This window comes from Dipodomys ordii, unplaced genomic scaffold (genome assembly GCF_000151885.1).
Source record: "Dipodomys ordii isolate 6190 unplaced genomic scaffold, Dord_2.0 Scaffold79, whole genome shotgun sequence".
Taxonomy (NCBI): domain Eukaryota; kingdom Metazoa; phylum Chordata; class Mammalia; order Rodentia; family Heteromyidae; genus Dipodomys; species Dipodomys ordii.
Window position 1 is genome coordinate 300,291 of NW_012267295.1, and position 27,972 is coordinate 328,262.

Sequence of the window (27,972 nt, forward strand, 5' to 3'; positions counted from 1 at the left end):
TTTTCTTGTCTTTAGGAATAAGGGGGTACGGGCAGATCGCAGCACCCAGGCATCCCGCAAAGTAGGCGGGTCACCTTAGGGGCAACCTTTACCCGCTCAAAAATTCGTCTCACATTAGCAGTGAGGATCCGGGCGTCACCCCGAATCGTTATTTTCCTTACTCATAAGTTTAAGGCATAAAGCAGCGTGGGGCTTTCCTTGCGGGTGATGAGTGTCATTTTCATTTTAGTTATGGTGAGTGTCACGTTGCTCACGGAACAAACACGCTCATCCCATTTCGTTTGTCTCATTGGCTGTTAATTTTTTCGTTCGCTTTTCATTTTATTTGTTCGGGAACAAGAGGCTCTGTAGTACCCCGGACCCTCCCTGTATGCAAATAAGCTGGCATCGCGAAGGCTCATGGGGAGTGTCCCACCCTTTCCGGTTCTTGTCGCTTTATAAACTATCGCGAGAGTCGGTTGGCCGGACGCCGGAAGCTGCTCTTGGCTGGGTAGCGGCCGCGGGGGCGGGCTGGAGGGCTGAGGGCGTCGGAGCTGCTCTCGACGCGTTCGGCGGCGCAAGATGGCGGACATCTCCCTGGACGAGCTCATCCGGAAGCGCGGAGCGGCGACGAAGGGCCGGTGAGGGACCTTTTCGACCCCCAGGACGCGGGGTCCGGGCCCCGTTAGCGCTCGGGGCGGAGGAGGGCGCCCCGCCGCGGCGCCGCGCGCGCGCCCGCCCTGCTCCTGCTGCTGATCCTACAGGCGCAGCCCTCCAGCCCGGCCCCGCTGAACGGTGAGGTTTGCTCCACACCTGGGCGAAAAGGATTCCCCTCCCGGGCGCCGAGACGCGTGGAAGAAGAAGGGAGCGGGAAAGGGCAAGAGAGGCCGCAGGTTTCCAGGGAAAGACGCGCGCGCGCGCGCGGGGTCCGCGGTGGCGGCACGGGGCGGGACGCCTGTCCTCTTTTTTTTTTTTTTGGGCGTCCGTGCTCACGGCTGGCGCTCTCCCGCTTGAGCCGCAGCGCCACTTCTGGTTTTCTGGTGGTTCCTCGGAGATGAGAGTCTCGCGGACTTTCCTGCCCGGGCTGGCTTTGAACCGCGATCCTCAGATCTCGGCCCCCGCAGTAACCAGGATGACAGGCGCGAGCCGCCGGCGCCCGGCCGCGGTCTCCGGTTCTCGTGTCTGGGCCCTGGGCCGCCGCCGCGAGCCTCGCAGCTCCCTGCGTGCTGAGGTGCGGCCTGAGCCCCCGGCCGAGGCCAGGCAGGCCGCACAGCCCCTTCCAGCTGAGCCCTTCCGGTCCTGGGCTGGGCAGCGGGCGGGGCTGCAGGGAGTCGGGGTGTCCAGGACCCTCAGGAAGAGCAGGGCCGAGGGGCAGCCCCTCAGAGGCTTGGCCACTTTTCAGCCGGGCAGTGCCGCTCGCCTCCCCATGGCTGTGACAAGTTACCTGAGAAAAGCAAACAGAGAGGGGCACCTTTTGCCTCCGCTTTCAGTCCGTGGTTGGCTGGCTCTGTCGCCTTGGGCCGAGGGCAGAATGTCGTGGCAGTAGGAAGGGCCAGTGGTCAGGGATGCCCCAGTGGCCTGCTTCCTCCAGCCTCCTAAGTGAGCCCTGAGGATCCTGCCGAGTGGGGCTCTCTGGACACCACACAGCCACACCATAACATGTTTTAAAGATAGTGCCATGTTTGAGCCTGTAATCCCAACATCTGGCAGGAGAATGACAAGATCAAGACTGCATGGCTAGACCCTGCCCCCAAAAAGACAAAGTTTATTTGTGCCAAATGGTGGGGGTTATGGGACCTTTTCCTAAAGGAGTAGAAGCAGGAACCCCTTGGGGACTGGCTAGGTGAGACCGTGGGTTCTGCAGCACTTGGCCAAGGTAGGGTTCCACACTGCATTTCCAGATCATCCTGTGTGGGTTGCCAGACTGCCCCCTTATGTGTAAGGTGGTATCTGATGAGTATTGTTAGTTAGTATTGTTAGTTAAAGGTCTCTCTACTCCCCCCCCCCTTTTCCTCTCTCCTCCCGGTTCCCTTCCTCCTCCCTCTTTTCTTTTTGCCAGTCCTGGGGCTTAGAACTCAGGGCCTGGGCAGTCTCTGAGCTTTTGCTCAAATCTAGCACTCTACAACTTAAGCCACAGCACCACTTCTGGCTTTTTGTTTCTGTGGTATTGAGGAATTGAAGCCAGGGCTTCATACATACTAGGCAAGCACTCTACTGCTAAGTCACATTCCCAGGTGCCTCCCCCCCCCCCCCCCCCCCTTTTTTTATGCCAATCCTAGAACTTGACCTCAGTGCCTAGGCACTGTCCGTGAGCTTTCTTTTTTGTTCAAGGCTAGAGTTCTACCACTTGACCCACAACTCCATTTCCAGCTTTTTGGTAGTTTATTCGAGATAAAAGTCTTAAGGAGTTTCCCAAGTTAGCTTCAAGGCATGATCCTCAGATCTCAGCCTCCTGAGTTGCTAGGGTTATAGGCAGGAGCCCACTGGTGCCCAGCCTTTTCTCTTTTACTATCAGTTGTACAGGGGGTTCATGTTAACATGCACTTATATGTACACCTTGATTATAATCAACTGCCCCTCCTGTGTGGCTTTTAAGTAGAGAAGTATCATGATCTCCAGTTTTTAGTGTGAGAATTTGCTGTGATGTGATTATTGGATTGGAACTAAAGTACAGGCTGGAAGAAACTGTAGAACATCCTGTGTTTAAGTTAAATTTTCTGGAAACTCAGGCTGGGGCATGGTAGCTCATGCCTGTAATCCCAGCTGCTCAAGAGCAGATACATTGAGTGTCAAAGTTCTTTCTTGTTGTTTTTGTTTTTGTCAGTCCTGGGACTTGAACTTGGCCTGGGCACTGCCCCTGAGCTGCTTTTGCTCAAGGCACTGTACAACTTGAGCCACAGTGCTGGCTTTTTTGTATGTGGGACTGAGGAATCAAACCCAGGGCTTCAGGCATGCTAGGCAAGCACTCTCCCACTAAGCCACATTCCCAGCCCCAGTGTCAAAGTTTTAAGACCAGACTGACAAAAAGTTAGACCACCTCTGCCAATAAGCCTGTTCTGGTGGTTCATACCTATAATCCTGTTATGCAGGAGGTGTAGGCAGGAGATCCTATCCAAAAATAACTAGAGCAGAATGCTTTGAGGGCTTGGCTTCAAATGTAGAGTACCCGCCTACCAAGCATGAGGCCCTGAGTTCAAACCGCAGTACACAAATGAGCCTGTCTTCTGGAAATTCTTTTTCACTTGCACAGCTGTAAAAGAAAGATTAGATCTGGGGCTCCTTGAGAAATTTTCATGAACAAATGTCACTTTTCTATTTTACATGCTTTCTAGAAGAAATCACCATTCTGGGAAGTTTGGTTTTAATGTTGCATGGACATCCCAGGAAGAACTTGGTGCTCAGTAATTTAGGAATGTTGCTTTGCCTCTTCCTGAGCAGATAGCAAAAAGAGGGAGCCTGTGACGCTGTGAAGCCCCTTTGCTATCCATCTGGTCCCTTGTTCTACCCTCCTCGGGATCAGCATTTGTGGAATGCTGCTGCTTCAGAGCAGCTCTTCTTCGTGTTCCTTATGCCTGGGCCTCCAAGTAATCATCAAGGGTCCTTGACCAATTCCAGAGCGGTTGCAGGTGGTTTGAGGGACCGTTGTCTGGCCTTGGGAGAAGTAGCCGCCGGCACTTCTCTAGTGACTCCATCTCCACAAAGGGAAGCTGAGCATGCTTGTGCACGCCTGTCATCCCAGCAACTGTAAGAAACCTAAAATAAGCATATTATAGTCCAGGTGTGTCCAACCTGCACAGGCCCATGAGTTCCAAACCCATGGGCTACTGTTGAGGGATCTAAGAATCGTGGTTTGGAGCTAGCCCAGGCAGACAAATCCTCCTTGAAACTGTTTTATCTCCAGTTAATCAGCACAAGGCCGTAGTGGAGAGGTGTGATTCAGGCAGTAGAGCACTAGCAGTGAGCTGAGCAAGAAAGGGAGAGCCTAAGTTCAGGCTCTAGTACTGGCATGGAAAAACAAAAAGGGATAGGGCCTTGGCTTGAGTGGCAGAGTGCCTCCCTAGAAAGTAGTAAATGCGGGAACACAGTTCAGTCCCTAGCACTACACAAAATGAAGAGCATTGGCAAAGGGACAGTGTCGTTAGTGTCTTTTTAGTGTCTTGTTTTGTTGGTGTCTCTAAAGCAGTGGTTTATAATTGACTCTTAGAAATAGTTTGAACTAAACTGTTTTTTTTTTTTTGTCTTTTTCCCTCGTGGATGAAAATCCACTTTCTGTATTCCTGAGCACCCCCCCCCACACACACACCCAGACATGAATCTTTGGATGAGGCACCTGTCGGGAGGCAGCTGTGGAAGCTGCTGGAGTCCACACGGAACTGGAGGCGGCATTCTCATAGGTGCATCAGCTTCTGTCTGGAATGAGGGAGTGCGCTCCTCCCGTCCGGTGGAGGGGGGGATGTCCTCTCCCTGGCCGGCAGCATTTTTCCATGGGCAGCTGCTGGGGAGGACCCGGGAGCCATTGACCTTGTTGGCTGAGGTGGTGCAGGAAGGGACTCTCTGAAAACCTCCCTCCCCCTTCCTAAACATTGGCTGGGGACAAGAGTGCAGAAATGTGCTTGGGAACATCAGTAGTCCCCACTGTGGGAGGTGAGGCTGCAGGCAGAAGTTGGGGCAGGACTGGAGGCTCCCCAGAGGGGCCGGGCTTTGTGAGGGAGCCTCTGCAGTTCTGCAGGAGGCTCACATAATTGACTCTGTTTTAGAGACCTACCCCTAGCAGGAGTGTTTATTTGAAAAATTCCTGATGACTAATGCCTGCCTTCCAACCAGTACCGCTGCCTGCTGGGATGAATAGCTGTCTTTTCATGCAGGAAAAAGGAGCTATGGTTATAAAAAGCCCCAATACTAAAGCCCCTAAAGCTGATCATGAAAGGAATGGAAAGAACTGGTGTCACCTGGAGTGAATGCATCAAATTGAGAAGTAGCTCCTCACTCTCCCCAGGAGCAGCTCCGCCATGAGAACTGCCAACAGCCCCCTCCTGCAGTTGCCCCTCTGGTTGTGCTGGGAAAGGACTGACAGGTTGTGTACAGGAATTCAATCACGGAGGCTTAATCTCACTTCTGATGCTGAGCTGACTTCCACCTATTTCCCCGAATATACCTCTGTTGCTAAGCAAGCATGACTATAGATGAAAATGCCAGCCTCCATCGTGGCGGTCCTTCCTGCCAGACAGGAACGGTGGCATGCCCCCAAGTGAGCACACTGCATCCGTGCTGGTCACTAGAGGACGGGCTCTTCCTAGGCACGGCTGTTGTCCCAAGATCCCTCCACTGAGGGACAGTACCCCTCTTCCTTAGCCTTTTTGGGGGAAGGGATGACATCACAGTATATCAAAACTAAACTAGACATAATAGGATAATTTTGATTCTTCAAATTCTAATCTTTAGTTTTTGTGTGTGCCTATGTACCTGTTTGTACCATGGCTTAAAACTCAGGGACTTCCACTCACTTGGCTTCTTTACACCCTCCAGTCCTGTGTTTTGGTAGTTACTTGGAGATGAGGTGTCAAGAATTTTTCTGCCCTGGATCTGGCTTTGAACTTCTATCCTCAAATTCAGCTTCCTGAGTAGCTAGAATTACAGAAGCAAGCTACCTGTCCTCTATCATCTCCTCCTCCTCCTCCCCCTCCTCTCCTCCTCCTCCTCCCCCTCCTCCCCCCCCATTCTGGGGCTTGAACTCAAGGCTGGCAGACTACTGCTTGAACCACACCCCTAATTCTGACTTTTTTGCTTGTTAATTGGAGATAAGAGTCACACAGACTTCCTGCCTCAGCAGGCTTTGAACTTCGATCCTCAGATCTCAGCCTCCTGAGTAGCTGGGATTACAGGCATGAGCCACTGACACCCGGCTTTACCTTTTTATTTATTTAAATAAATCCTGAGGGGCTGGGAAGGTGGCTCAGTGGCAGAGTGCTTGCCTTGCATGCATGAGGCCCTGGGTTCGATTCCTCAGCACCACATAAGCAGAAAAAGCCAGAAGTGGCACTGTGGCTCAAGTGGTAGAGCGCTAGTCTTGAGCTGAAGAGCTGAGGAACAGCACCCAGACCCAGAGTTCAGGCCCCATGACTGGCAAAAAAAAAATCCTGAGTAGCAAAAATTACAGGGGCTTTACCTTCTTTGTAAAGCTTTCCATAGCTCTACTTGCCTCTTACATAGCTGTAGCAGGCATTGTCTATCAACCATAGACTCCCACAGAGTCTGAAAATAACAGAATCCTAACACTTTGAACAGAGAAGAGAACTGTGTGTGTGTGTGTGTGTGTGTGTGTGTGTGTGTGTATATATATATATAAATACATAAACGCTATATAATATACTATATATAATAAACTACATAAATACTATTGTTAGATTATTTGGACTTTGTCAGAAAACCACGCAGACATCCGGGTACAGAGAACAAAGGAAGGTTTATTGCCGAGAAAGGGACTGGCAAGACCCCTTCTCACAAGGGAGAACTGAGAAGTAGCACCAGCTATTTTCTGGAAGTTGAGGGGCTAGGTGGGGCTAGGAGGTGGGGACCCCCGTGTGGACGTGAGGGCTTCATGATGGCGGACTAGGATTGATGGCTGCTGCCCAAGTAGTAGATAAGGAGCCCTGCAGCTGCCCAGACCTGAAGGTCACTTTAAGGGGCTCTTGCTGCCTTATATGGTGTTAGCTGCCCCGGAGAAGTGTCATCCCAAGGTAAAGGGTGGCTGAGGCTGATTATTTACCGTCTTTACTAAATGGGCCTAGTGTTGCCTAGGAAGGGAGCATGCCAAGCTGTGGATAGGGGAAGGAGAGTGCTAAGCTATGGGAAGGGAGCTCATTTCACTAACAACTATAAAGGTGTAGAAGCACCTCCACCCTCCTTCTAAAGGGTTTCTTCATACAAAGTTGAAGTGAGCCAGAAATTTTGAATCTGCCCCTTTCTCCATTCTCTGTTCATGAATGTGAACTTTGTTTTAAGAAGTTCATTATTACATCTAGATGGTTAACTTCTTTTTCTTTGGCTGTGTTTGGGTTTGAGCCAGGGGCTACGCTTGCTGAGCCGATGTTCTGCCTTGCCCCAGGACTTCTTTCTTTTTTCCTTGACAGTTACTGTTGATTGCTTGGATGGTTGATGAAATTGGAAAACTAAACTTTTAAAAGCAAAATTGAGCCAGGCACCGGTGGCTCATGCCTATAATCCTAGCTACTCAGGAGGCTGAGAACTGAGGATCACAGTTCAAAACCAACCCAGGCAGGAAAGTCCATGGCTCAAGTGGTAGAATGCTGGCCTTGAGCTGAAGAGCTGAGGGACAGCACCCAGGCCCAGATCTACCCAAGCTCCACCACCTACCAAAAAAAAAAGCAAAGTCAATGGGCTGGGAATGTGTCTTAGTGGTAGAATGCTTGCCTAGCATGCATGAAGCCTGAGTTTGATTCCTCAGTATCAAGTGGTAGAGTGCTAGCCTTGAGCAAAAGAAGCTCAGAGACAGTGCCCAGGCCCTGAGTTCAAGCCCCAGGACTGGCCAAAAATAAAAGGAAATGGTGGCAACTAACTTCAGAGTGTGACCCTAAAAGGAAAGTCTATGCTAGAGCCTTACAAGATCCCTGACACTCAGCAAGCATTTAACTCCAAATAGCACTTTGAGCCCTGACTCCTTGATGCAGGGTTGAAATAGCTGAGGAGGTGCAGGGTAGGCCCGGGTAGCTCTAGGTTCTGTGAGAGCTATAGGCTGATAAACAGATCATTGTGATGCAGCATGACAGGTACCTTAGTGGAGGCTTTGTGTGGTGAGCTTTGAATCTCCCAGGAGAGAGCCAGTGTCTGGGGATCAGGGTAGCAGAGAGGTTTTGCCGGCGTGAGAGGGGAGGAATGAGTGCTTTTGATTTTGGGAAATGGAGAAGACTGGACACCTCAGCTCCTTACTTGAGTTGGACACACAAAGAAGTCACAAGGAATGGGCTAAGGTGGGCATTTCGACATTCTACCTTTCTCCAATGCCCTTGGATAAGCTGTTCTTTCCAGACACTGCAGGCCCTGGTAGCTTGTTCTATGCTCACAGATTGTGTACTTTCCTCTTCGAGTTTGAGTGTGGTAATTGCTTGGGAATCCTCAATTTGGAGCATCCAGAGGCCCATACCTCACCATGGTCCTTTTGGCAATTTGATTGCCTGGCCCCAAGCCAGTGGCTTTGGAGGGAACTCATTAGTGAGCATTTCTGTCTAGAGGATAGTTGTTAACAAAAATGCTTTTTCTCATTTTTGTGACCAAGACTTGAGTGACAGCCCTGTTCTGAACCTATAACCTGGTTGTCCTAGAGTTGGAACAGAGGGCCGTGCACTAGCTAGGCAGGCACCTCCAGTCCTTTTGCTCTTTTTTGTTTGTTTTGCCGGTCGTGGGGCTTGAACTCTGAGCCTGGGCACTGTCCCTCAGCTCTTCAGCTCAGGACGAGTGCTCTGCCACTTGTGCCACAGTGCCACTTCCAATTTTCAGGTGGTTCATTGAAGATAAGAGTTCCACAGACTTTCCTGCCCAGGATGGCTTTGAACCGTGATCCTCAGATCTCAGCTTCCTGAGTAGTTAGGATTGTAGGTGTGAGCACCAGTGCCCGCAGTGGGAAGCTTTTTTAAAGCCAGTAGGAAGATAATGCGTGAGGCTATGGCCTTCTTTCCTACCACAGGTCCCTTGTGGATTGACAGGTTTTGGGTAGGTCTGCTGTTGGCTATGCCTTTTTAGAGCAGCAAGCCTGGGGGGGTCCAAGTGAGTGAGTGTGAGGGAGTAGCTTTTTGGCTTCCAGAACCAGCTGTCTTCCAGGTATTCCATAGTTCTCCTCCTTGGGATGCTGTTGATATCCAGGCCCACTTACCATTGCAATGTGTGGTATTCACAGGCTCAGCACCAGACCAGGAGTTGGAGGCGTCCGATCCCGCATTGGGATCCAGCAGAGTAGTCTGCTTAGCCAGTCAGCGCGCACAGCCACTTTCCAGCAGAGATTTGATGCCCGGCAGAAGATTGGCCTCTCAGATGCCCGCCTCAAGCTGGGAGTCAAAGATGCTCGGGAAAAGCTTTTGCAGAAAGATGCTCGGTTTCGGATCAAAGGGAAAGTGCAGGATGCCAGAGAGATGCTTAACTCTCGCAAGCAGCAGAGTACAGTGCCACAGAAGCCCCGCCAGGTGGCAGATGCCCGGGAGACTATCAGCTTGAAGAGAAGGTCCCCTGCTGCCTTCACAAGCCCTCCCATTGGGACGGTGACCCCTGCTCTGAAGCTCACCAAAACCATCCAGGTAGGCTGTGACCTCTGTTACGGTAGAGTTCGACAGGGGATCTGAGTGGACACAGGGTGGGGTAAAACGCACTTCTCCCAGGCTCTGTTCAGCAGCTTGCTGCTTCTGAAGGCTTTTCATGTAAACCATAGGAGAAAGGAAAGGTAGTGCCTCTTTTATGTAAAAGGGGGACATCCACAAAACTGAAATGACTTTCCAGAGTGAAATAGTGAGGGAAGAGAAAGAAAAGGATGCAACCTGTTCAACATGGGCTGTCTCCACTCCAGTCTCAGGGTTATTACACCAGTTTTGTTTAAAAAAAAAAAGTTTCAGAGATAGATATAAAATACATAGCCATGGGGCTGGGAAGGTGGCTCAGTGGTAGAGCGCTTGCCTTGCATGCCTGAGGCCCTGGGTTCAATTCCTCAGCACCACATAAGCAAAAAGAAAAAAGCTGGAAGTGGCGCTGTGGCTCAAGTGGTAGAGTGCTAGCCTTGAGCTGAAGAGCTGAGGGACAGCACCCAGGCCCAGAGTTCAGGCCCCACGACTAGACCCAAAAATAAATAAATAAAATAAAATACATGAGTATGAGCACTAGGCTAGAAGCCTAGACACACTTGATAGTCCAACGCCCCATCTGCTCTCCACAGTGGCTACCCAGTGGGAAAGGAAACCATATCTCTGCAGTAGCATTGGTAGTAGGAACAGAGTAGCAGCAAACTTTAGCCAAGCTCAGGCTTTATGTGTTCATACCACATGGTTTTGGCAGTGGTGTTGCTTTTACCAAAAACTCAAACTGCATGCCCACTATATTTCAAGCGCAGTGAACCCCAGCTCATAGAGTGCATGCATTGTGACCACTGAGTATTTCTAGGTTCCACAGCAGAAGCCCATGGTACCACTTCATACCCATCCTGCTGGAATGAGGATCAACGTTGTCAATAACCACCAGGCCAAACAGGTAGAATTAATGAGCACACATGTATGCATGCATGTGGGGGTTTTGTGGGTTTTGTTTTTGTTTTTTTGCTGAGAGGAATGTTAAGACAAAGTGTCTCACTTGCTGCTGATTTACTAGGACTTAGCCAAGCCCTCTACCATTTAGATGCACACCCCCAGCCGGCCTTCAGAAGGGTGTGTGTGTGTGTGTGTGTGTGTGTGTGTGTGTGTGTGTGTGTGTGTGTGTGTCAGGGATGTGTGTGTGTGTCAGGGATGTGGTGTGTGTGTGTCAGGGATGTGGTGTGTGTGTGTCAGGGATGTGGTGTGTGTGTGTCAGGGATGTGTGTGTGTGTCAGGGATGTGGTGTGTGTGTTTTCCTAGGGCTTGAACTCTGGGTCTGGGCACTGTCCCTCAGCTCTTCAGCTCAAGGTGAGTGCTCTACCACTTGAGCCACAGCGCCACTCCGGTTTTCTGGTGGTTGATTGGAGATAAGAGGCATGGACATTTCTGCCCAGGCTGGCTTTGAACCTGGTCCTCAGATCTCAGCCTCCTGAGTAGCTAGGATTACAGGTGTGAGCACCAGTGCCCAGCTGTTGTTACTTTTTATTTGTGTGGAGTTGCAGTTGTGATTATAAGGTTATGTTACCTGGTTTTGTCTCATTCTTTTTTTTTTTTCTTGTAAGTCAAGTATTTTTCTGATATTCCACATTTACTATAAATTTTTTTTTATTAAGCAGTTGTACAAAGGAGTTAGAATTTCATAAGTCAGGTAATGAGTACAATATTTCTTGGACAATGTCATCTCTTCCTTCGTTTTCCCAGTTTTCTCTCTTCAGTCCCTGCCCACAAATTGCATAGGTTATTTTTTAGATAGTATATATTGAATACAGTAACTGCATTATTAGTTCACCCTTCCTCCATTCCTGTGGTCCCTTTTTGCTCCCCCCCAAAAAAAACAAAACAAAACAACTAACAACGCACCACCACTAACAAAAACATATTTCCATTTTCTGAAGCTGGTTTTGATAAGTAGTATTTTAGACGTTCAGTGTCCTCCCCTAAGTGTATCCTCCTTCATAGTCAGTTTGTTTGTGTGTAAGTGCATAGAGCTTTATATAAGTAATCGTGTCCAGTTGTATTCTAATTTCCACATGAGAGAAAACATTCACTGTTTGTCTCTGAGCTTGGCTTACCTCACTTAACATGATTTGTTGTAGGTCCAATCTGTTTCCCTGCAAATGACATAATTTTTTTCCTAATGGATGAGTAAAATTGAATTGTGTATATGCCACATTTTTTTAATCCACTCATCTATTGTAGGACACCTGGGCTCTTTACATAACTTAGCTGTTATTAATACTGCAACAATGAACATGGATGGGCAAGTCTTTTTTTTTTGGTCAGTTGTGGGTCTTTAACTCTGGGCTTGGGTGCTGTCCCTGAGCTCTTCAGCTCAAGGCTAGCACTCTACCTCTTAAGCCACAGCACCACTTCCAGGTTTTTCTGTTTATGTGGTGCTGAAGAATTGAACCCAGGGCCTCATGATGCAAGGCAAGTACTCTACCACTGAGCCACCTTCCCAGCCTCTGAGCTCCTGGTTTTTGTGGGTTGTTTTGTATTTTGCCAGTTATTGATTAGTTCTAGGAGCTTGAGGGTGAAGTCTCAAGAGTCCTTTTAGACACAGGATCATAACATCTGCAAATAGGGATAGATTGACTTCTTTCCCTATGTAAATCCCTTTTATATCTTTCTCTTACTTTATAGCTCTGGCTAGGAATTCCAGTATCATATTGAAAAGGAGTGAAGAAAGAATGGACATCCTTTGCCTTGTTCCTGATTGTAGAGGAAATGGTTTTAGTTTTTCACCATTTAGTATGATGTTAGCTGTTGGTTTGTCATATATAGCCTTTAATATGTTGAGGTATGTTCTTTCTATTCCTAGCTTTTTCAGAGCTTTTAACATGTACAAATGTTAGATTTTGTCAAAGGCTTTTTCTGCATCTATTGAGATAATGTGATTTTTGTTTTTGGCTCTGTTAGTGTGGTCTATTATGTTCATTGATTTATGTTTATAAAGCCCGCTTGATTATAGTGTATAATTTTATTTTTTCTTATATGTATGTATATTTTTGTTGTGATTATAAAGGTGATATACACAGGACTTACTGCTTTACAAGCCAGGTAAAGAGTCCATTTCTTTTTGGACAAAGTTATCCTTTCCTTAGCCATCTCCTAGTTTTTTCCCCCCATCCCTGCCCAAAAGTTTTGTAGTTCATTTTCAGCAGTGTCTACTGAGTACCACGGCTGCATTTGTCCACCATTTGTACTTCCATTTCTGTGCCTCCACCCCCCCCACCCCCAGACAAATAAATGGACAAGACAAAACATAGCATATAATTTTTTTTTTTTTTGGTCCCGTCGTGGGGCCTGAACTCTGGGCCTGGGCGCTGTCCCTCAGCTCTTTAGCTCAAGGCTAGCGCTCTACCACTTGAGTCACAGTGCCACTTCCAGGTTTTTTCTCTTTTGCTTATGTGGTGCTGAGGAATTGAACCCAGGGCCTCAGGCATGCAAGGCAAGTGCTCTACCACTGAGCCACCTTCCCAGCCCTAACATATAATTTTTTTTATTGTTGAATTATTTTGGCAAGTATTTTATTAAGGAGTCTTGTATCTATGTTCATCAAAGAGACTAGTCTGTAGTTCTCTTTTTTCATTGGGTCCCTACCTAGTTCGGGATGTGTATAATGCTGGATTCACAGAATCACTGGTGTTAGTTTGCCTTTAAAGGGCTTATAGAATTCATCATGAATACATTGGGACCTGGACTTTTCCTCCTTGGAAGGGAAGATCTCTCTCTCTTTTTTTTTTTTTTTTTGTCGGTCATGGGGCTTGAACTCAGCGTGAATGCTGTCCCTCAGCTCTTAAGGTCAAGACAAGCACTCTACCACTTGAGCTACAGCGCCACTTCCAGTTTTTCTGGTGATTTTTATTGGAGATAAGAGTTTCAGGGATTTTCTTGCCCAGGCTGGCTTTGAACCATGATCCTCAGATCTCAGCTTCCTGAATAGCTAGGATTACAGGCATGAGCCACCGGTACCCCGCTAGATCTTTATGATACTTTTTTTGGGGGAAAGGTGTCAGTTGAGGGGCTTGATTTCAGGGCTTGCGTGCTATCCCTGATGTTTTTTTTTTTTTTTTTTTGCTCAAGGCTAGCACTCTACCACTTAGGGCCACAGCTTCATTTCTGGCTTTTCGTCTCATCAACTTTCCTGCTTGGGTTGGTTTGGAACCACAGTTCTCAGATCGCAGCCTCCTGAGTAGCTAGGATTACAGGTGTGAGTCACCAGTGCCCAATTTTTCCTTTATTTCTAATTTTTTTTGATTTGAGCTCCCCCTTTTCGCCCCCCCCCCCTTGCCTTGCCAGTCATGGGGCTTGAACTCAGGGCCTGGGCACTAGCTCAAGGCTAGCACTCTACCACTTGCGGCACAGTGCCATTTCTGGCTTTTTTCTGTTTATTGTGTGGCACTTGAACTCAGGGCTTCATGCATGTTAGACAAGCGCTCTACCACTAAGCCACATTCCCAGCCTAGTTGCATTATTTACTTGAGCAATTTGGATTTTTTAATCTAGAGCTATGAACTTCCCTGAACTTTCCTCTCGGCACTGCTTTTGCTATATCCCAGAGGTTCTGATATGACTTGTTTTCATTTTCATTTGATTATAGAAATTTTCTGGTTTCTTCCTTTATTTCTTCAGTGACCCATCTATTATTCAGTCTCCATGTGTTTTGAGTGTTTTCTTTGCCATTGAGTTCTAGTTTAATTCCATTGTGATCAGATAGGATACAAGGTTATCTCAGTTCTTTTGTATTTGCTCAGTTGTGTGTCCTAGGATATGATCCGTTCTGCAAAATGTTCCTCGGCCTGCTGAGAAGAATATGTATTGTGTGGTATTGGGTGAAATACTCTGTAGATGTCTATTAAGTCCATTTGGGTTATCATGGCATTTAATTCAGAGGCTTGTATGCTGACCTTTTGTTTGGGTGACCTGTCCTTTTGTGGGAGTGGGATGTTAAAGTTTCCCACTATTGTGTTGGGGGGAGTCTATCAGTTTTTGTTGTAAGTATAAGAGAAGTTACTTAATATATTTAGTGCTTCATTATTTGGTGCTATTTGACCACTGTAATTTCTTTGACCATTGTAATTTCTTCTTTGTGGATCATTCCCTTTATTAATATGTAGTGATCTTCTTTGTCTTACTGATTTTAATGTGAAGTCTATTTTATAAAAATATGGAATGCTGGCTAGGAAGGTGGCTGAGTTGTAGAGTGCTTGCCTTGCACCCATGAGGCCCTGGGTCCAATTCTTGAGCACCACATAAGCAGAAAAAGCCAGAAGTGGCCCTGTGGCTCAAGTGGTAGAGTGCTAGCCTTGAGCTGAAGAGCTAAGGGACAGTGCCCAGGCCCAGGGTTCAGGCCCCACGACTGGCCAAAACAACAACAACAAAATATGTATACACACACACACATACACACATATACACACACACATATATATACATATATATATATACACACACACATATATATATATGTACACATACACAAATTTGTAGGTCATCCTTGTACTAATTCTTCTCCATATCATTCCAATTTTAGTGTATGTGCTGCTGAAGCAAAGCACTGTTGTAAACATTGTTGACAAGTAGATAAGTTGCTGCCTTTATAATCTATTAAACCTCTTGTCTATCATTCTTACTGTTAGAAATCCTCCTGCTGCTAGGCACCGGTGGCCCATGCCTGTAATCCTAGCTATTCAGGAGGCTGAGATCAGAGGATCACGGTTCAAAGCCAGCCCAGGCAGGAAAAGTTGGTGAGACTCTTTATCTCCCTCCAACAAACCACTCAGAAAACTAGAAGTGGCACTGTGGCTCAAGTGGTAGAGTACTAGCCTTGAGCTGAAGAGCTTAGGGACAGCACCCAGGCCCAGAGTTCAAGCCCTGCGATTGACAAAAAAGAAAGAAAAACATATCCTGCTGTGAACATAGCTAAGGCTAAAACTAAGGTTTGGACTTAATTTCTGTAGGCCACATACTTGGTTAGCTTAGCCTTTCCAAACCAAAGAATATAGTCGTGTACTTTTTTTTTTTTTTTGGTTGTGGGGCTTGAACTCTGCGCCTGAGCACTGTCCCTCAGCTCTTCAGCTCAAGGCGAGCGCTCTACCACTGGAGCTACAGCGCCACTTCTGGTTTTCTCGTGGTTTATTGGGGATAAGAGTTTCTCGGAATTTCCTGTCCGTGCTGGCTTTGAACTGTGATCCTCAGATCCAGCCTCCTGAGTAGCTAGGATTACAGGCATGAGCCACTGACTCCCGGCTTAGTCGTGTGCTTTGTACAACAGTGTACACCACACAGTCTGGGTGTGTAGTGGGCTGTACCACCTAGGTTCACACCATTGTCATTGAGTCACATATGAATATAATGATAAACATTTTAGAGACTTCATAGATCCCACCTACTCACAGAAGGGTGCTTCTGGCTCTGCCTATCTGTTCAGGAGGCTGAGGGAGGTAGATAAAGAGCTTTATATTAGGAAAAATAAAGGAGAGGTAACAGTGCTTGATCGGAAATGTACTCATTACCCTACTCATGTAACTGTGACTCCTCTATATAGTATCTTTACAATGAAAAATACGTAATATATATATATATTTTTTTTTTACATTAGCCAGAACTACAGAGTGAGACCCTAATCCAGGGGAGGAGCAGGAAATGGGGAGTCCCTGTCAGGACTAATGCCCCATTCTCCAAGGCCAGTCCCCGGAGGCACCTCTACCCCAGAACCTAGCTCACACCTGCAGCCATTTTCCTATTGGGCTGGGTCTCAATTTTGAGGGCTAAGGGCCTGCAAGCTGGCTAGCTTGTGTGTGTCACGGGAGATAAAACCAGCATCTCACAGTGCTACATGAACACTGTACCACAAAGTCAACGCCATCCCAGCTTCTGTTTGTTTATTTGCAGAATTTATATGACCTAGATGAAGAGGATGATGTTTTAGCACCCATTCCTGCTAAACAGATGAAGTTTTCAGCCTCAGGAGGCTTTCTTCACCAGACGGTATGGTGTTTTCCCTTCTCTTACCTCACTGGGTGTGTCTCATGAGCTGGATGGAAGGGTTGTGCAGAATAAGCCCTGTTAGTGATTCAGGCTCTGAGATCTTCAGAGCTGGAATCAGCCAACTGTTGCCTATTTAGACTAAAATGTGAACAAAATAGCAGCTAGAGAAGCCAGGCAGTGGTGGTGCATGCTGTAATCCTAGCTACTCAGGAGGCTGAGATCTCAGGATCACATTTCAAGCCAGCCCAGGCAGGAAAGTCCTTGAGACTCTCATCTCCAGTTAACCACCAAAAAACCAGAAGTGGTGCTGTGGCTCCAAGTGTTAGAGCACTAGCCTTGAGTTGAAGAGCTCAGGGCAGCGCCCGTGGCCCAGAATTCGAGCCCTACAACTGACCAAAACATAAGGTCTTTGTGTTCCTCACAGGGGGCACCAGCTGTCTTAACCCCTCTGGCTCTTCTTCCTTCACATGTGTGTCTAAATAGGCTTGTCTTGCCACCTTTGCTGATTGAGGAAACACCAAGGCAATAGCCAACCCCTTGGTTTTGTAAATACTGAAACTTGGGTGTCCAGGGATTAGCAAAGACCCCATAAAGAGTGAAGTTCAGAGCCAAAGTTCCCAGTGCTGTGCTTGAGGCACTTGGGGGAAATGTGTGAGTGTCCTAGCACATTTTTTGTTGTAGCAGAGCGGTGAAGACTGAGTAAGTTTTAAGCAATAGAAGTTCCTCAGCTCATGGTACCTGGAGGCTGGGAAGTCAGAGGGCTGCTTCTGGCAAAAGGGCTTTGTCCATGAGCCTTCATGGTAAAAGGACAAGGCAGCATGAGCGTGCACAAGATGGGAGGCATCGCTCCTTCAGGGGACCACTGCTGAGGTAACCCAGTCCTGTGAGAATGATCTTAGTCCATTTATGGAGGGAGCAACCTGCTGAGCAAATGTTTATAAAGGTCCTCCATCTTAATATATTATTACGGAAATTAAGCTTTTGTTTTTTTTTGTCAGCCGTGGGGCTTGAACTCTGGGCCTGGGCGCTGTCCCTCAGCTCTTCAGCTCAAGGCGAACACTCTACCACTTGAGCTACAGTGCCACTTCTGGTTTTCTGGTGGTTTTATTGGAGATAGGAGTCTCACGGTCTCTCCTGCCTGGAGTGGCTTTGAACCGCGATCCTCAGATCTCAGCCTCCTGAGTAGCTAGGATTACAGGCGTGAGCCACCAGCGCCCGGCTCGGAAATTAAGTTTTAACATGAGTTTTGAAGTTAAAAACCTAGCAGTGAATAATCCCTCAGGAGGAATTCCAGGTATTTTTTCTTTGTTACTACCCCAAAACTCCTTACTCAGTTGATATTCTAGCATTTGAGCCACACCTCCAGTCCCTGTTTTTTTTTCCTGTGAAAAAACAATTTGCTCTGGTCTCTGGGCTGCTGGATTCCCTGGGTTGCTAGCAAGACCCATGGGCCCCAACACATGGGGGCTGTGTCTAGGAGAGCCTGGGGCCAGGTGTTGTCAGATGTGCTGCAGGAGGAGTGGGCACAGGCATGTGACACAGGGAGGCTGTGGACTGCTTGCCAGCTCCCGCTGGTGAGCACCTCCTTAAGAGCCCAGAGACTCCACTCGGGTCACCACCTGAGTATGCAGGCCACTCTCGCAACTCTTTTAAGTGATATATGAAGCAGACCACTTTGTTTCTTTTTTTTTTTTTTGTCAGTTATGGGGCTTGAACTCTGGGCCTGGGCGCTGTCCCTGAGCTCTTCAGCTCAAGGCTAACGCTCTACCACTTGAGCCACAGCAGCACTTCTGGTTTTCTGGTGGTTAATTGGAGATAAGAATCTCATAGACTTTCCTTCCTGGGGCTGGCTTTGAACCATGATCCTCAGATCTCAGCCTCCTGAGTAGCTAGGATTACAGGTGAGAGCCACTGGTGCCTGGCCCACTTTGTTTCTTCACAATAGGACTGAATTGGTCTCGTAAGTAGACCTGTTGAATCTGCCACCAAGGGAACTGTCAATTATGTAGTTAACTTTCATTGAAAAAAACACTGTTCCATGGATGAGGAAACAGGTAGAGAAGTAACATAACTCTGCTTCTAACTAGTATATCTCGTTGTTGCGCTTCCAGGGCCACATGTATAACTACTATATTGTACTGGCTCGGGAGACATGGAGTGGCTTGACCTCCAACATGGAGAATGCTTCCCCTACCCTGGTGACCTGCCCCGGCCCCCAACCCCCGGCGCCCGGCCCCCGGCCCGGCTTCTCTGACTGCCTCATTCCTTCTTCCTTGCAGGATCAGTGTTAGTTACAAACTGTCCCAAAGCAGCAGTAGTACCTACCACCTAACAGTCGGGCAGCTGAGGAGGCTGGGGTTACACATGTGCCTCTGCTTGGCCACAGGAAGCTGTCAGAGAAGCTTGGTTAGGACTAAGCTTTACCTCCTGTTCTTTATTTTTTACTTATTGTCAGTTGTGGAGCCTGAACTCCAGGCCTGGACACTGTCCCTGAACTCTTTTGCTGAAGATTAGTGCTCTACCTACTGCTTTGAGCCACAGCGCCACTTCTAGTTTTCTTTTTTTTTTTTTTGGGGGGGGGTCCGGTCGTGGGGCCTGAACTCTGGGCCTGGGCGCTGTCCCTCAGCTCTTCAGCTCAAGGCTAGCGCTCTACCACTTGAGCCACAGCGCCACTTCCAGCTTTTTTCTTTTTGCTTATGTGGTGCTGCAGAATCGAACCCAGGGCCTTGAGCATGCAAGGCAAGCGCTCTACCACTGAGCCACCTTCCCAGCCCCACTTCTAGTTTTCTTATAGTTAATTGGAGATAAGAGTCTCACAGGCTTTCTTATCCAGGCTGGCTTTAAACCATGATCCTCACATCTCAGCCTCCTGAATAGCTAGTATTACAGGTGTGAGCCACCAGTGCCTGGCTGACCTCCCGCTTTTGACCTTCTGACCAGTTGCAAATGTTGGAATGGTGTGGCCTTGTTGAGTTGCAGAAAGCTGCATAGAAGCTTCCTGATGAGCTTTCAATACCGTGCACAGTGGTATCTGTGTGCTTGAGCTTAATGGTCACCAGCTCTCAGCCTTTTCTTTTGTCCTTTTCTGTAGGCTGGGCTGAGCAGTTCCAAGCTCTCCATGTCCAAGGCCCTCCCTCTCACCAAAGTAGTTCAGAATGATGCGTACACTGCTCCTGCTCTCCCCTCTATTCGAACAAAGGCCTTGACCAACATGTCCCGGACACTGGTGAACAAGGAGGAGGCCCCCAAAGAGCTGCCATCTGCTGAGGTAAGGTGATCAGCATGTGTTGGGTAAGCAGAATGTTATATTACCACCCTACCCCACCCCCGTGGGTAATATAGGTAGGCGGAGCCAGCCCTGCAGAGAAATCACCATGTGTAATGAGCAGAGGGCTTCCCAGAGGAGAGCTTCTGGGAGCCAGGAGGAAGAGCAGCTCAAGCCTGTGGGAATCTGGGAGCACTTTGAGCTGGTGGAGTCTAGATACAGGAGCATTCCAGGCATATTTGGGAAATGGGAGCCTGCTCCTTTAAACACATGGTCATGAGGTACGAATGGGCACTAGGACCCTAAGGGCCCCGTTGTGTTGGCTCTGTATGGGTTTCCTTGGGGCCGTCTGGTTGCATATGTAGAGAGAGTGCTGCTGTGTGGTGGTTGCACACCTGCCTTTGGACTCCCGGTAACACTCTTGTCTGTGTGGTAGACTGTTCTCAGCCCTTTGGAAGGTACCAAGATGACTGTGAATAATCTGCACCCCCGAGTCACTGAAGAGGACATTGTTGTAAGTACTAGGACTTACCAGAGTTTTCCTTCTCAAACTACTTCTGTGGCCCAGACTCCCCAGCTCACTGCTTTGCTGGAACTCATAAGACTGTATCATCACGGTTCAGCTAATTGCCAAGGGAAACGAGTGCTTGGGGTACAGTCTAGGGGAAACCAAGTGCAAACTTGTACAGCCCTCCTATCTGCGTCACACAGCTTGTGATGGAGGACCAGGGAGGCCTAGGAATTAGTCACTTAGGCATTGTCTGCCTGGCATGGTCCAAGCTTCAGCAAGAATTTAGCAGAAGCCATCTTGTTTGGCTACTGTGTCCATTAGGGCAGCAGAGTCCTCCAGAAATCCTGGGCAGGCTTGGCTGGTTCATGCGGGTCAGAGGGAGGTGGTCTATGAAGGCTGCCATCTGCCCAAGCTCTGCCCTCAAGCCACTTGCCTGGCCTGCCTCTGGGGCCTGGGCTGTGTCCTAGTGAAGCCTAAGTCCATCCTGTACCACAGTGTCACATCCACTGTTGGGGATTTTTCTGCGAGTCCTCTGGAATTTCCATGTTGATTCTGTGTTTTATCATTTTGTCAGCCTTTCATCATGGTGACACACAGTGCCTGCCATAAACAACTGAAGGGAGGAAAGTCTTACTTTAGCTTATGGGTCAGAGGTTCAGTCCATGGTCTTTTGGCCCATGGCTGTGGGCCTACGTGAGGCAGAGCCTCCTAGCGGTACATGAGAGACCGGCACAACTGTGCCGCACTGTTCTAACTGTCTCTCACCCAGTCAGGTTCGTAGTCAGCATTAACCATCAATATGGGGGTAGGGGGAGAAAGGGATAGTGGGAGAACAACAAAGGAGGGAGTAACAATACTCGACAAGAAATGTACTCATTACCTTATTCATGTAACTCTAACCCCTGTGTATAGCATCTTCACAATAAAATAAAAAATTAACCACAAAAACATCACTAGGATATTAAGCGTGGCTGAAGTGGAATGATGTTTATCTAGCAAATCACAACCCTGAGTTTAATTCCTAGCTCTGTATAACTTTATGTATTTATTCATTTATTTATTTATGATTCTGGTACTGGAGCTTAAACTCAGAACCTGGGAGCTGTCCCCTGCGCTTTTTTGCTCAAGGCTGGTACTCTGCCACTTGGGCCATAGCTCCACTTCTGGCATTAGTAATCATTACTAAATGTCTCACAGCTTTTCTTCCCCAACAGGCTTTGAACCACAGTCTTTAGATTTCAGCCCCCTGAGTAGCTAGGATTGTGGATGTGAGCCATCAGCACCAAGCAAAAATTAAAAGAACATAAACTAACCCTACAGACCTTTTCATAAGCCTTCTCTTTGCCCTCACAATGAGTTTAAGGCAGGTACAGATGGAGAAATGGCAGTGCTGATGGCCTCTGGTCTGGTCCCTACCTGCTGTTTCTTCTCTGGCCTCAGACCTCTTGCCAGTGGAACGAGGAGGAGGATGGAGTTGATGATGACTCGTGTACAAAGCATATCTTCCTGGCTGATAAATGCCAAGTCCCAGTGACCTAGCCTGGGCTTGTCTTTGACTTGGCGACTGGCTACCTGCCTCTGCTGAGCTAGGCACTAGGTTAGCACTGTCCTGGGGAGCTCCTCTAGCAGCCCGCCCAGAACTATTGGCAACAGATTTCCAAGTGACAGTTGAGCAACTCTTTGGTGAGCCTACACTCCTCCTCACAACAGCTCTCAGAGGAAGTCTAAAATGGCTGCCCTTGTCAAGGTGGTCACTGAGAACTTTCTAGTAAATTTGTGGAAGGTCACAGATACAGGAAGGTATGTAAGCCCAGTCCTCCTCGTTACTGTTAGCTTGTCTCCTCTGATCCCAGACGAGCCTTTCCAGGCACTGGTGGCTCACACCTGTATCCTAGCTGCTCAGAGGGCTGAAATCTGAAGATCTTGATTTCCAACCTAGGCAGGAAAGTCCATGAGACTCCTAATCTCTAATTAGTAAAAGGCCAGAAGTGGAGCTCAAATGGTGATAGAGCCCTAGCCTTGAGAAAAAAAGCTCAAGGACAGCTCCCAGACCCTGAGTTCAAGGATGCATTGGTATGTATGCACAAGCTCGTGTGTGTGCGCATGCACACACCAAAAAGAAACCTTGATCACAGCATACCTGTGGTACAACTACTGTGATACTCTGAGTGTATGTACATATAGAAAGTAGTCCGGAATTCTCTCCAACCCCAACCCCCTCTTGTTCTTCACAGGAGCTTTTCTGTGTGTGCGGAGCACTTAAGCGAGCTAGACTGGTCCATCCTGGGGTGGCAGAGGTGGTTTTTGTGAAGAAGGACGACGCCATTACAGCATATAAAAAATACAACAACCGGTGTCTGGATGGTAAGTTGGGAAGAAAGCAATCACTGTACTCCTGGCTCACCGTCTGCTTGTTGAGGCAAGCAGGCCTTCTGGAGCAGGCTTTCCTGTGAGAGAAGTGGAAAGGCATCCTGAACAGTCCCTCTGGGGGCTCCTGGACACCAGGGTCAGTCAGAGATGTGCATTCTTACAGTGTGCAACTGTAGCTTCTTGCTAAACAGAGCTGCAAGTCTATAAAGAAATGAGGTACTGTCATGCCACTACTCAGTAGTCTGAGATGTGAAGATCACGGTTCAAAGTCAAGCTGCGGGGCTGGGAAGGTGGCTCAGTGGTAGAGTGCTTGCCTAGCATGCATGAAGCCATGGGTTCGATTCCTCAGCACCACATAAGCAGAAAAAGCCATAAGTGGTGTTGTGGCTCATGTGTTAGAGCGCTGGAGAGCTAAGGCCCAGAGTTCAGGCCCCATGACCAGCAAAACAAAAAACAAAGTCAAGCTGGGCCTGAAAGTCTATGAGAATCTTTTTTTTTTTTTTTGGGGGGGGGGTGTCCAGTCATGGGGCCTGAACTCTGGGCCTGGGCGCTGTCCCTCAGCTCTTCAGCTCAAGGCTAGCGCCCTACCACTTGAGCCACAGCGCCACTTCCTGCTTTTTTCTTTTTGCTTATGTGGTGCTGAGAAATCGAACCCAGGGCCTCAGGCATGCAAGGCAAGTGTTCTACCACTGAGCCACCTTCCCAGCCTCTGTCTGTTCTTTTATTTCCCACCCTTTTTCTTGTATCTTTGAAAATAAGTGTATATTTGGGGCTGAGAAGGTCAACAAATATATGTTCACTTAGAAACACTTTTGTTACTGAAAAATACCAGCCATCCGATATCTGAGTCTGAAGCAAGTCATCATCTTTTGCTCGCGAAGGGCTTGCCTCAGGCTTGGCTGCTGACTGATGGGGAGCTGGTGGTTGAGGTCAGCTGTGGCCAGTCCCCCACACTGATGGCCTCTGCCTTTCATGAATAATTGCCCTGGAATGTGCTGTGCTGAATGATAACATGTACCACAGCAAATGTCTTTCAAAATTGGCATCAGAGACCAAGCATAGTGGTTCTTACCTATAATCCCAGCCCTCAGGAGGTTGAAGGAAGAGTGCCAATTGCAGGCCAACCCAGGCTATATAGCAAGACAGTGTCTCAAACAATAAACAAAAATTGACAGGCTGAGGGATAGGAAACGTGCTTGCTGAGCAATGAACGAGACCCAGGTCTCAGTCCCTTGAGCCAGTCCTCTGTGTTACCGAGGAAGTGCTTGCAGTCTCCAGAGGGCACCTCCACAGTATTCATCACACCATCTCTAGAGCAGACTCCATGAGGAGCCATTGAAATCCTGGTATGGGATTGCAGCAGTCAGCCATCTCCTAATTCTAGTTCTCATCTGCAGTTATGTCCTCCAAACTTCTGCTAACATGAATACAACTAGGGGCATAGTGGGTGGGTGGAGCCCCAAGGCTATGAGCATGCTGGATACTCTGTTGCTGGACTGCACACACCCCCAGCCAAAAAGGAATGTTCTTAATGGCGTCTAGAACAATGGGCTCTCGCCAGCTTTCCCGTTTCAGTTGCCCAGCTCCATCAGAAGAGTCACTGTTACGGTGTAGCAACAGTCTTACAAAAAAGAATTGGAAGTCAGAATGGCCTCTTGATTCTGCAGAAGGCCTGTTGAATTAGAAGGCATAAGAGGATCTCATTGTATATCTCCAGCCAAGTGGCATTGTTAATGAGCAGTAATATTTTGTAAGAATTTTCTTTTCTTTTCTTTTTGAGATTTTTTTTTTGTGTGTGAACATACTGTACAGAGGGGTTACAATTACATGGGCAAGATAAGGAGTACATTTCTTATCAAGCATTGTAGCCTCCTCCTTTGTTTCCCCTTCCCATCCTCCCCCCCACCCCCACCCCCCACCAAGAATTTTCTTTTCTTTGGTACTTAGATCCCAATAGAGAGTCTAAAATATTCAAAACCATTTGCTGTCATCCAAGCTTTGTTATTTCACTTAGAGCACAGGCAAGATAAAGACTCCTCTTCCTCCCTCCTCCCTCTCTCCTTCCTCCTCCTTCCTTCCTTCTTCCTTCTCCTCCCCTCCCCCCTCCTCTCTTCTTGGCAGTACTGTGGTTTGAACTCCAAGCTTTGATTTCTTGCTCTGCTAGCTGGCTACCACTTGAGCATGTCTCTAGCTTCACCTTTTGATGACTATTTTTGAAGTGGACTGCAGCTAGCTTTTTTTTTATTTTTTAATTTTTTTTTTGGGTCCGGTCGTGGGGCCTGAACTCTGGACCTGAGCGCTGTCCTTCAGCTCTTCAGCTCAAGGCTAGTGCTCTACCACTTGAGCCACAACGCCACTTCCGGCTTTTTTCTTTTAGCTTATGTGGTGCTGAGGAATCGAACCCAGGGCCTCAGGCATGCAAGGCAAGCGCTGTACCACTGAGCCACCTGCCCAGCCCTCTGACTTTCCTCTTTGCCAGTGACCCCATGTGTTCTTATCCAGATCTTCAGCTCTTTTCTCCTCCACTGACAGGAAGCTTAATACTTGCATTATTCATTTTCTGCTGCTATAACGAAACCCTAGGAGCTGGGTATTTTGGTTCAGGGCTGTAGCACTGGCATCTCTTTGGCTAGGTGAGGACTAGTTATTGAACCAGCTCTGCTCATCTCATAATACACTACTCACTAAGGTGACACATTTTGCAAAGGGGATGAGCCACTCATGGAGATGGGAGAGCCAGTGTAAGAGCTGCCCTCCTGAGGGATAGGGTTTAGGAGCATTAATGCACAAAGGAATGGGGGGGAGGAGTGGGGTGTAACTCAGTGGCAGAACATTGGCCTCTCATGGCTGAGATCTGGGGCAAAGTGAAATAGCTGGTGTCTGGTCTGGGCGATAAAGCATCAGGGCTCTCCATAGGAAGCTTGGGTCTGGTGACGTCACAGAGTCATCCTTCAGACACTTTCAGGCTCAGGAGAAGGCTTTTGTTTCACCTGGCTTGAGATTCCTCCAAGTTCCTGAAAAACAATTGAGGCACACTTGTTTCCATGGTGGCCCAGACCCAGAGCACCGTCTATAGCAGAGCAGGTAGCTCCTGAAACTGGGAGGAGGGCTCATACCAGGAGCAGACCTGCCCGCGGCAGGCAAGCTGGCCTTGCACTCAGTCCCCTGCCTCAGCCACCAAAGTCCTTGGTTCACAGACAGGTACCACGAGGCTCAGCTGAAGTGGCAGGCTTTGACCCTCGGTTGTGAAGGTGGTGGCTCTGTCCTTGTGTGGGGAATGGAGTTCCCATAGAGCCTTTTCTCCCCTCTGCTTTCAGGGCAACCAATGAAGTGCAACCTTCACATGAACGGCAATGTCATCACCTCTGAGCAGCCCATCCTGCTGTAAGTCCTAGCACAGGGGTCCTGCGGCAGGGGTCGGGGGGGGGGTTCGTTCGCTCTTCCTGGTCTCTTTATTCTTAGGGATGATTTATCTGCACCACTATGTAAGATACGTTGTAAAAATGTTTTTTAATGTTTTGGGGTTTGTTTTTTTTTGGGGGGGTGGTCATGGGGCTTGAACTCTGGGCCTGGGCGCTGTCCCTCAGTTCTTCAACTCAAGGCTAGCTCTCTACCACTTGCGCCACAGCACCACTTCCGGTTTTCTGGTGGTTTATTGGAGATGAGAGTTTCATGGCCTAGGGCTGGGAAGGTGGCTCAGTGGTAAAGTGCTTGCCTTGCACGCATGAGGCCCTGGGTTTGATTCCTCAGCACCACATTTGCAGAAAAAGTTGGAAGTGGTGCTGTGGCTCAAATGGTAGAGTGCTAGCCTTGAGCTAAAGAGCTGAGGGACAGCGCCCAGGCCCAAAGTTCAAGCCCCATGACCTACCAAAAAAGAAAAAAAAGTTTCATGGACTTTGCTGCCCAGGCTGGCTTTGAACTGTCATCCTCAAATTTCAGCCTCCTGAGTAGCTAGGATTACAGGCATGAGTCACTGGCACCTGGCTTTCGCATTCTGCTTTGTAACCTGGTTAGACTTAAATCAACCATTGCTTTAGGTCATGCTAGTGTCCTGATGTGTGCTAATAACCAGAAAGGCATGCAGGGTTTGCCTGCAGCAGCCCTTGCCTGTCTTCTCAGTAGTTGATGTGAGAGCTGTGGGAAGCATGCACAGTGCTCCTCTCCCCATATCAGGGCGACTCCCTGACAACGGCCAACTGGAACTTGTCTTTGTTCCCCACAGGCGGCTGAGTGACAGCCCCGCAGTGAAAAAGGAGAGCGAGCTGCCCCGGAGGATGGCTCCGGCCTCCTCCTCCGCCCCTGCCGCTGAGGTGGACCCTGACACCATCCTGAAGGCGCTCTTCAAGTCCTCGGGGGCCTCGGTGACCACGCAGCCCACAGAATTCAAAATCAAACTTTGAGCAGGGCAGAAACACAAGGGTGGCTCTGTCTGCCAAGGCAAAGCTCGTGACCAATGGGCCCTTGGACTGAAGCTCTGAACATGGGGAGGGCTTCCTCACTGGACGGGGCCTGCCTTTCTGTGTTCTTCTACCCTGTGCGCTTCTGTACATTAACGTTTCTTGTAGTTCATTTCTTCTCCCCTCCACCTCTTCACCAACGTAGGCCTGTGTGTGTCAGCGGGAGCCTCCCCTCCCCTCTGCCCAAGCTGATTTTTTCCTCTAGAAATGGTGCGCTGAATTCTCTGGGTGGCATTCCTGTGGCCAATGGGAAGCTTCCTTCCATGCAGGGCGGCACTGTTTGGGGAGGTTGCCTTCCCTTCTAAGTTCTTCAAACACTGCAGAGGGGTCCTGCAGTGCTGGTGGGCACGGTCTCACCTTGAAAGCCCATCCACCTGGCCAGTGGAGGAGCAGGGATCAGTTTCCAGGCCTCTCATTGGTCTGCAGAGGGCCTTTGGCAAGAGCAGGATGGGCTGTGGCTCTGCACAGAGCTGTGCACCACCAGCTCAGGCATCCCGGCGTGAAATCCCAGAGCCATATTTTCCGTGTTCCTCAAGCTGTGCCGAATGCCCAGTCTGGTCTCCCGCGCCTTGTGAGGATCACTGCTGGGCCCTCTTGGCCCTCACCTGCCATGGAGGTCATCACAGGCTAGCTTTGGTGCAGGCGCCCGCCTGCTTCTGGTTGGGCTTTTGCAGGCTGTCATCCCGCTCTTGCAGCACCGGGCCTGTTGTTGATTGGATAGGAGATGTTGTCTTGCTTCTGGCTCTTTCTGGCCTTGGTCATCTACAAACACCGCCAGGGATGCCAGAAGCATGTGTTTTTTCTGCCTTGGCCATGGGGATGGATAAGGGAGTGTCTTGCAGAGCATAGCTCTGACAGGCAAATGAGTGTTTCCCTACAGCTTCCTCCCAGGCAGCTGGGGCAGAGCTATAGGACACAGGCATGCTCTCCAAATGGCAGGAGGAATTGTTCCTGGTGCCCTTCCGCAGAGCCCTGCTGCATTGTGGGGTGTGCACAGTGCACGGCCAGAGCCACGCAGGCTGGGGGCAGGGCTGGAGGGACGCTACATCACTT

At 48.7% G+C, this 27,972-nt stretch overlaps 1 protein-coding gene across 1 annotated transcript; it reads left to right on the forward strand.

Moving 5' to 3' along the window:
* Positions 1–485: 485 nt before the first annotated feature.
* On the forward strand, positions 486–27,557 carry Poldip3 (polymerase (DNA-directed), delta interacting protein 3). The gene is made up of 9 exons (XM_013024927.1): positions 486–620; positions 8,891–9,284; positions 10,138–10,224; positions 16,221–16,316; positions 19,408–19,584; positions 20,018–20,095; positions 22,327–22,456; positions 25,780–25,846; positions 26,685–27,557. The coding sequence occupies exons 1-9, from the start codon at positions 562–564 to the stop codon at positions 26,860–26,862; spliced, it is 1,266 nt and encodes a 421-aa protein (XP_012880381.1). The 5' UTR covers positions 486–561; the 3' UTR covers positions 26,863–27,557.
* The last annotated feature ends 415 nt before the right edge of the window (positions 27,558–27,972 follow it).